Source organism: Otolemur garnettii, unplaced genomic scaffold, assembly GCF_000181295.1.
Source record: "Otolemur garnettii isolate 467f Iridium unplaced genomic scaffold, OtoGar3 scaffold00135, whole genome shotgun sequence".
NCBI classification, from domain to species: Eukaryota; Metazoa; Chordata; class Mammalia; order Primates; family Galagidae; genus Otolemur; species Otolemur garnettii.
Genome location: NW_003852530.1, coordinates 1,150,960 through 1,160,674, shown reverse-complemented (window position 1 = coordinate 1,160,674; position 9,715 = coordinate 1,150,960). Strand labels below are relative to the sequence as shown.

At 49.9% G+C, this 9,715-nt stretch overlaps 1 protein-coding gene across 1 annotated transcript in view; it reads right to left on the bottom strand.

The window, feature by feature from the left end:
- The window catches only part of POP4 (POP4 homolog, ribonuclease P/MRP subunit), a 12,739-nt gene extending 7,274 nt beyond the window's left edge, over positions 1–5,465 (bottom strand). The window contains exons 1-3 of the mRNA XM_023518368.1: positions 5,325–5,465; positions 3,738–3,790; positions 1,893–2,113 (exon numbers count right to left, since the gene is read on the bottom strand). Of these exons, the coding sequence (XP_023374136.1) occupies positions 1,893–2,113; positions 3,738–3,790; positions 5,325–5,331 (281 nt within the window). The 5' untranslated portion in view covers positions 5,332–5,465. The remainder of the gene's footprint in view (positions 1–1,892; positions 2,114–3,737; positions 3,791–5,324) is intronic.
- Between the last annotated feature and the right edge of the window lie 4,250 nt (positions 5,466–9,715).

The following is a 9,715-nucleotide window of genomic DNA, read 5'->3' as shown; positions in this document are numbered from 1 at the left end:
GAGGAAACCGAGAGAAACCCTCTAGCTCTGAAACATCCCCAGCAGCAGAGCACAGACTCGCAAGAGAAGGGCAAAGAACGAGAGACAGCACCGAGGCAGGGGCAAGATTGCAAAGTGAAACAATGAAGAAACTGTAATGTCAGCTAGAGACGGGTACTCAGCCAGGCAAATGGCAGGTTAACACGAAGACCTGTACTGAGAAAGAAGAGGTTTGAGGGCTGCCCCAACAGAGAGATCTCTGGAAGCACAGAAATCCGTCACTCCTGGAACTTGCTGCATGAAAGTGTAACAACAGTGGATGGGAGGTTATTTTTAAATATATTTCTGAAATCAGAAGTCTTTATCTTGAATGTTTGGCTGAATTTATATGTAATATTTAGTCATCATCGCCATATTCTCAGTTGTATTCTAGAACCCTGAGTGTGCAAAATCCCAGTAGGTACTTAACCGAGGAAAACTGGCTCCACTACAACCGTCTAAAAACAATTTAAACAACTCTTCAATAATGTTGGTTTTATTGCAATGAGCTGTTTTGTTTTGTAAATAAAGTATTTCAGATAAAAATATGTATATTTGAACAATGAAGTAGAGAATATTGTTATGCTTTAAAAAAAAAAAGAACTGTGACACGGAGGTTAAGGATGGCGTGTAAATCCTCACTCTACCGCTGGTCATCTAACATCGATAACCTTCACCTCTGGAACTCACTTTCCTCACTGGTAGGAGCTTCTCAGGGGCGAAGGTTCCACTAACACAACGAGGAAGGAACTTTTCTTTAGCCCTCCGTCCTTCCTGCTGGCTAGATGTAGCCAGGCCCGCTGGAGCTCAGGTCGGCGGCTCAGCCCAGGAGCCCACTCATTAAAAGACACGTGTGTCCCTGGGTCCAAGGGCTGTGGGGCCACCTGCCACGCTGGCCCATGCGGTGCTCATCTGGATTGCTTTTCATGAGAGAAATAAACTTCAGTCTTTGGTAAGCCAGTGTTATTTTGAGGTTTTCTATGACATGCAATTGAACTCAGTAAGCCCTGAATAAATGGTTGCCATGTGCTCCTCGGGTCAAGCAAGGAGGCATGAGAGGGGGGTGTGTGGAGAAGGGGACAGGACGTGGGGACAGGACGGAACACCCAGAGGCTTTCCTCTGGGGCCATTACCACTGGTTCTGGTACCAGGGGTGGAGGGTGGGGTGGGGTCCTGTTTACATGTAGCCTCAGGCTGCAGAAACAAGAACCCCAAACTCACACCCAGAGTGAGCTCTGCCCACAAGGACACCAGAGGCAAAGCAGGGCAGGCAGCAAAGGCAGCTGATTTCGTGAGGGGCCATGGACGAAATGACAGATTGTGAATGTCTTCTGAACTGTGAGAGGCTATTTGGCTATAGATCTCTAACCAAAAACCTACAAGCGATCCCAGGACATGCAAACTCAGCCCTGCCCAGGGAGGACGGAGGTCAGCTGGAGGGAGGGGTGCCCTCCCACCAAACAGTGATGCTTCCTCCCAGAGGCTTCTGGAACGTGTAAGCAGCATCTCTGGCAATGAAACCCAAGTGGGTGATTCCATCTAGTGCTATTAAAAGGCTACAGGAGATACACATTAAAAAATATCAGTTCCTGTTTTCTGTCTAACAAGCTAAAAAACAGACAGCTGTTGCCACAGGCAACAGATTCCCTCCCAGCACCAGTCTTACTTATCCAGGAGAGGACAGCAGCCAAACCAGAGTGAGTCCCACCCCGCCTGGACCAGGCCGACCCCAACCCTTACAAAGTTGTGCAACCCAGCAAAGGAAGGCTGCCCCCTTGTGTCAGTTGAGCAGGGCGACCTGGGCAACTCCTGGGCTCCCAGAGTCCACCCCAAGCCAGGGAATCAGGCCACCGTGACTAGGAAGGCCGGCTCACCTCTGCTGCTCCGGTTTGATATCAAAGAGGTGCAGCTCCCTCCTCTGTCGGGCAGAAAGGCCTTTGGATTTCTTCCTCCTCTCCCTTCGCTTGGGGCGAGTGAAGTACTCCAGAATGACTGCCTTGCGGTCCAGCTGGTCCTCACGGGCTTGCTGGCTCATGTGGGGGGTGCTGCGCTTCAGGAAGGCCTTCATGAAAGCCTCAGCCCGCTGGGCTCCCATCTGCTGCCCAGGGATGAAGCGGCAGAGTGCTCACTGATCGGCTTGGGCAGCCTGGGGTCCTCACACTGCCTCTGTTGACTGTCTACCCTGGGGCCTACACACGACACTCACCTCCCAGGCCGTCTGTCCATCCACCCTGGCCCCCCACCCCCCGCCTCACCGGCCATACATAAAGACCACACACGACACTGACTCTTGTCCTGCACTTTTGAGGTTATTTTAATGAGGATCAAAACCTTTGTATTTGGAAGAAGACCTCTCTCATTCTCAGCAGAGGCTTGAGAAATGTCTGACAAAGGTATATGATCAGTCATGATCAGAGGGCGGCCAGCTCAGGGTAGATCCACACCACAGCCATGAAGGAAGCGCCCTAACCCCAGGGAAAACTGACAGAGCAGGGCCCTAACCCCAGGGAGAGCTGACAGAGCAAGTGCTCTGGGTGGCCCAGCCTCTGAGGTGGGAATTCTGACACTGTGCTCATGTGGTAATCCCCTTTACTTGGTTTTCAGCCCTGTGGACACAGCATGGCTATTCTCCAAGGGGCAGAAAGGAACTGTCAGAGATCTCAGGCCCTGCACTCACGCTTCCCAACAAAAGCAGCATCGAGTAACAGTGAATAAGCAGCAGGCTCCTGGACAGGACTTCTGAGCCCAATAACTGTCATAATCGTGTGTAATTCTCAAAAAACTCTAAGAATCACTACCCGTCCCCACTTGGCAACACTGCCTGGGGAGCATTCTCTCTGAGGTCCTGTCCCTTGGCTGGACCATTGCTGGGTGGTCATGGCCCTTTGAATAACCTCAAGAATGCAGGACAAGAGTCAGTGTTGTGTGTGGCCTTTATGTATGGCAGGTGAGGGTGTGTGTGGGGCCCAGGGTGGACAGGCTGGGTCCTATCCCTTGGCTGGACCCAGCAAGGGCCCTTGCTGCACTAACAGACTATAAACACTGAGGCTGAAAGACTGATGCTAATCTGTCCAAAGTAATCAAGCCCCCTCCATGGAGAGAAACAGACATGAGAAGATATGACACACACAATCCTTAAGGCAGTTCAGTGAGCATGGCAGGGAGTGTATGCTTCAGCTTTGTCCTTTTAGATGCCAAACAAGAATTAACTTGTTATCATCATTAGTCCTATGAGAGGACAGCTACTTGATTCTTACAAATATCTAAGTGGCCGCCCTTTCATGGAGAAGTGAATCAAAGGTATGCCGATCTTCCAAAATCTTGACTTCAAGGTAATGCTCTTGTTAAGAGCTGCAAGTGGGACTTTTGAACAGAACACCTTGAAGGATCCAAATGTAATCTGTAAATCCCACTTACGAAATGTGACTTGCATGCCTTCTTTAGAAGTGATGGGGACACAGTGATGGGGTCAGACAACGGTGCTCATGGCCTCTACACAGGGAGAGGTGACATCAAGAACTTGACTTTGATTCAATTGGAAAGGAGGCTGGTATGTGGGAACAGGTCATCAGAATATCAGACCTTGATTGAGCCTAAGATATCTACTGGAAAAATGAGTCATGGGAAAGGACATCTAAACCAGCTCTAGAGGCTTAGAAGCCACTGAACCATCTTCACACCACCTCTGTTGCTCCCAGACATTCCACCAAGAACTGTACCTGGACACCCAAGTCTTTTGCCTCTTTCTGAGAAAAGGCATGGTAGATCACACCTGCGGGATTAAAAAAAGAAGAAATAATCAATTCTTATTAGGTATGGCTGCAAGACTCAGACTCTTCTAACTACAATATTAATATGCTTATTCAGACACAGGAGAAGCAGGGGTTGGTAGGAAGAGCAAAGGTTTCTCACCCTGCCCTCTGGCCACATATATCCTAGAAGTTCCAAGGGTATGGTTTAAAAAGAGGGCTTCTCAAAATTTAATGTGTGTAAAAATCTCTGGGATCTTATTAAAATCCCAGATGCCCCTAGATCCTGCAGTTCTAACAAGTTTCCAGATGCTATGGCTGGTTAAGAGATCACATTTTGAGTTGCACTGGTTTAAAACACCATAGGTTAGAAGTCCAAGCAGTCACTTGCTAAGTCTAACAAAGTAACTTATTTGAAAGTTATGAGATATAGCTGTCCAGGATGCAGATAGTTGGAGATAAAATTTTGTTGATTGTAAGATGTTAAAAAAGGTTGTTCACATTTTAATCTATGAAACCATAATGTATCATATAATTGATGGTATCTTGAACTGATAAATTGCAATAGGTCTTTCTTCAGATTCAATGTGGTTTCAACTTCTGAATAATTAAACACTCCTGTTTCTTATTTGTCTGAATAAGAAAACTGTGGCACTAGAGACAGAGTACAGTTCTGAATGGAGTAAGAATGGGACAAAGGCCTGGTTTAAAGGCCAAATGACTCGAAAATTCAATTCACACTACACTATAAATTTCATCCAGCTCTCTTGTGCTTCCCTGAGTGTGTGTGATCAACAAATCAAGCTGGTTTCAAATTTTATATATAGAGTCTAGTTCTCCCTCAAATGGAAGATGGGGATTATAACCTAGGTGCAGAGAGCAGCTTGAATGGCTCCCTTGTTACAGGTGCCAGGCATCAAGTCTTTACACAATACACATCTAACAGTTATTGAAGACTCATTACTTGCCGGGCACCCGATTAAAATCTACACATTTTTTTTTCATCTAATTACACTTATGCATATAAGAAAATTGAAGTTCGGATGTGCTGAGACACTAAACTTGATCATGTAGGTAGGGAGTGGCAGAGTGGAAAACACAATCCTGATCGAAGGCCCAGTCCTAATAGTGTGTAGATCCCTTGCTCTGATGCTTGCTCCCCACTTTGGCCCATCTCTTCTCCGCGCCAAGTCCCAAAGCTTTGGGTTAGTGACGTCATTCTCTAGCAGCTCTGGGCGCTCTACATCAGACAAGGGTGGAAAACCCGGCAGAGGAGAGGTGCAGGGCCTGGACTGCGGTGCCCACAGAGGTAGTGACCACGCGCCCCACAGAGAGACGGCCCCGGAGGCCTGCCTGCCTCAGCCTGACATCAATGCTTGGCTCGGCGACTGCTGCACGCTCTGGCCCTCACTTTCTTTTATGTAAGGTGAGGACATTCCCGTAGCAGTTCTGTTCGGACTCCGCAGAGACAGGCAGCCTGGACCCGTCCCGTCCACCACCACCAAGTCCCCGACCCGAAACATCCCCACCCCTCCGCAATGTCGCGGCCCCGCTTACTCTTCATTTTCAGGCTGCTTCCGGCGCGCTCCGATTTACGTTTACTTCAGCCGTCGCTCTTTCCCTTTCTCCACTTTGTTCAGAAGCCGTCGGCCACCTAAGCCTCTAACGTCAAGGTTCCCGCTGGAAAGGTTTCCTGCGCCCGCGGCCGGTAAGCGTGGCCCATAGGTCGACCCGCTCTGGCTGGCAGCAAGGCCCGGAAGCGCTCGGAACTCGGAGATGACGCACCATGACGTCAAGGACGCGCGCCGACCTGCAGCGGCGCATGCGCCTGGAGGTAGACTCCGCGGCGGGTGGAGGTGAGTGTGCTGCTGAGGGCGGCGGGTGGCTTAGTTTCTTGGGGATTTTGCAGCTTGTGTCGTTTGTAGGCTGGGCAGTAGTCTCGGTGACTCATCCTGGACTCCGAGACGGGCACATTTCCCCCGGGAGGGGCGCCGAAGAGCCGCGGGACCTCCGGGACGCGACCCCGCGGTAGGCCGTGCGGCCGCCGGAAGGTTTACTTCCGCGTCTCGGCTCTGGGCGAGTTGTCCCTCGGCCCGGGCGCTCTCGTTCCCGTTCCTCTCTGGCAGCGTTTCCCTCTTCTCTCGTTTCTCTTTCGCTCCTGGCTGGTGTAGGGATCTCCGGAATAAGGGGTTCTGTACCTTCTGTATTAAGCTTTAAGATCCCTTCTGGCCGACGTCGGGTTCTGAGCAGCGTCCAAGAAACCCTCGAGACTGGGCAGCTGTTGGGGCGGGTCCTGCCGCCGGCCCACGGTTTTCTTGGTTCTTTCTTGCTTTTTCTCCCCACTCTCCCACTCCCGTACCATTGCTCTGAGTGGGTCTCTGTCTCTGAGATCCATCTACACTTTTGTCCCCTCCTGCCGTTAGTTAACCCTTCACCTCGACGTGTGACTCGCGGAGGTGGCAGGGACCTGTTCCATCTCGTGCAGATCTAGGGGGCCTAGGCTTTCCCGGACAGAGGTCTAGTGAGGGTAGTGGGGGTATCGCTCCAGAGCTGTGGTTGGAAGGCGGCACATCTCCTTTTCTCCTCTCACTCTTTCAATTGTTCTTTTTCACACTTCCCTCTTAGGACTCACTTTTTCAGTCGGGCTCCTCCTCTGAGATGTGCCAATAATTTCATACTCTCCTGTCTTCCTAGACAAAGGAAACTTTTTGCCCCTTTACTTCCCTCTTTATCTCACCCTGTTTTCCATCCAGACTCGAGTATTCTTCCTTTTGTCTACTCCGGGCTATTCCTCCCAGACAGAGCTCTGAGTCTACTTTTCTCTCCCCACATTCTTTACTTCTGACTGGGGAGACTTCATTACCCTTGAACTCCTCACCAGAACACTGATCTACCAGTATCTCACTCCCACTTCATTTTGCCCTGCCATCCATGAGCTCCCACTTGACGAGCTTTCTGATAGCCTTATTTCCCCCACTGGCTTCTCATAATTAGGGCCCTTCTTGTCTTGGCTGAGATGAACCTGCTGTCGTTGTCTGACAGCTCAATCCTTAAGCTTTCACCTCCTCCTGACTAGTGACCCTAGGCCCTAAATGGGGCAAAAGATATTCTAAGGAATGGGGACTTTTTTTTTTTTTTTGGAGATAGAGTCACTTTCTTGCCCCTAGTAGAGTGCTACGGGGTCACATCTCACAGCAAACTCAAACTCCTAGGCAAAAGTGATTCTGTTGCCTCAGCCTCCCAAGTAGCTGGTACAATGCATGGCTATTTTTTAGAGATGGGGTCTCACTCTTGCTTAGGCTGGTCTCACACTCATGAGTTCAAGCAGTCCTGCCTCGGCCTTCCAGAGTGCTGGGATTACAAGTGTGAGCCACTGCACCTGGCCCAAGGGACCTTCTTTCTTGAGGGTGGAAGGATTATCTTGCTATCTCCCTTACGCCTAGGCTTGTGCAACTCAGGCACACTCTTGTAACGAATATATCTTTGCCTCTGCTGTTTATGAGAGCAAGCATGTACAGATCATGTCTGGCACAATTTAGGAGGAACTAAGGCAGAACTCCCTTATGGCCTTTGACCTTGCACAAAGGAGGCAAAATTCCTGTGCTCAGGAGCTGGCCAGGAGGCTGGGGCATGTAGGTGCATTACCAGTATGTCTCAAGGACCTCTGAGTTGTGGTTTTGCAAGATTAAGTTACTGCCTCCAGATGGCCTGAGGCTGCAAAGAGCAGACAGGCAATCAGCCTTTTCCCCCACAGCAGTTTCCATATCTATCTAGAAGTGGGCTAGGGAGTTGACAGTGTGCTATTCCCTGGCTACTATTTTGAGTGTAGTAGATAACTTAGAAGAATGTGTTTCACTTGAAAAGTTACTCTGTTTTTTACATTATGTCAGTGAGGTAATGGTATGAACCTTAACAGTGTGTACATGCAGCACTGGCTATTTAAGCTGGGAGGGAATAAAGAAGTTTGCTATTTGCCATCTAAAAGGTGGTAGTCCCCTTTATTGCACACAATTTCAATTGCAGGTCTATAACTCTGCATCACTGACCACTCACAAGAAATGTCATGCAACATGTCGCCTGCCTTGCAGCCACACATAAGGAGCCCTCCTGTCCAGCTTGGGCACCGCTGCCTGTGTTGTTTCTGTGTTTCCTTCTCAGACCTGTGGGGACCAAGATTCCTTCACCTGAAGGAATCCTGGGCTGACTCCTGGGCCCACAGGGTCTCCAATTCCATAGAGGTTCCTTGGTAGACGCTGTGTCCTACCCTAGGACTTCAGGACCCTGTAACCAAGGGTCACAGAAGAGGCAGAATTAGACGTGGGCAACATTCCCAGCATTCCCTGAGACTCTGCTGGGATGCATTCTCTGTGACAGGGGGCAGTCACAGAAATGGGGAGAAATCCCCTACGTGCAAGCTTTTATGAAACTATCAAAATCCTGGGTGATGGGGCTCATTTTGCATGTGTGGCCTTTACCATTCCCAGGTTGTCTCTGTGGGTGAAGAGCCAGAGCCAGATCTGCCCACTGATCCATTTTCCAGGCCACTACTCAATCTTCCTGGCCCTGGGTCTTATCTACGGTGCCTGCTAGTCCTCCTTCAGCTGCCAAGCCTCTCCTATACCTGGATTAGGTTCCTAGAGCCCCCACTACTGTTGCAGGTGGAATTCCAAACTGCCACCTGCCTTTACCTCACCACCAGTCCAAGGTCTTTATCACCTACGGGAGATAGCTAATGGACAAGGGGTACTAATGTGGGTTCAAGTCCCTTTCTCCATGGTAAAGCAGAGAGTATGAAAAGAAAGCTTTGGCCAGTTCTCAGAGGACCCTGGCAAGGGTAGGGAGGAATTTGTAAAGCAAACATGAGCTTTTACCTTAACCTGCAAGATGTGATAGTGATTTTAGCCAATTGCTGCACTTCAGACAGAAAGTCTCAGTTTCTCGGAGGGGCAGGACACATCCAGGCTCTTCAAACAGGCCAATACACCAACGTGCTCTTTGTTGAGCTTTAGGGAAGGCAGTCCCACAGCAGGGCAGCTGGTGGGGTCTTGGAGATGAGATAGACATAAGATGGTCACTTTATTTCCTGTGTAGCTGAAGGAATGAGAAGACACACAATAAAGCATGACAAGGTTAGGGAAGTCACCCAGACGAGAGAAGAGAAAACCAGCAGTTTCCCTCCCCGGGGTTACTGAAACCAGCAGATGTACTGATGCTGACTCACGCGTCAAAAGCAAAAGCCTTGCTCACTGTGCATTTTATCCCTCTGGTCTGGACAGCAGAAGAAAGCTACAAAAGTTAGAGGCAGGACCGGAAACCTCAATGTCAGTATTGGTAGAGGAGGCTTGTAAGGTGCTCAGTGACAGATCAGAGGTAACCAACCAGTTAAGAAGTGCAGCTCTTGGCCGCCTTGATTAGCGCGCCACCTTGTGGCCGCCCAGAAGCAGAGCAGTCCAGCCCCACAGCCAGCGTGAGGCCCAACCAGTGTGCCTGTTGCTGGAAGGAAGGGCACTGGAAGAGGGGTGTCCTGATGGTCTAGAGCTGGGAGATTGCTTGATATCCCAGCCAGAAACCCCCTGTGAAGGGAAAGTCAGTGTCACTGATTGACAGGATCAGAGCCTTCCTGGCTTGACCTCTGTCATCACTCCAGCAGAGCCTTGGCCTGCCTGCTGCTGACGTGGTAGGTGGGAAACTGAATGTCTTTCTGACACTGGGAGCCACCTGCTCTGTCCTGACTTAGTCTGGGAGCCCCCTCCAACGGTGACTTCTGCTGGCTAGAGTAGGTGGATGACCGAGGTCAGACCCATTCTTTCTTACATGCTCCTGAATGTCCCTCCACTCTGTTGTTAGGTACAGTCCTGTTAAGCAAACTGGGGGCTTCTGTCTCATTAGAAAAAGACAATCTCAAGTTGTCATAGACCAAAGACAAGGAGTCAATTTATTAGCCCTAT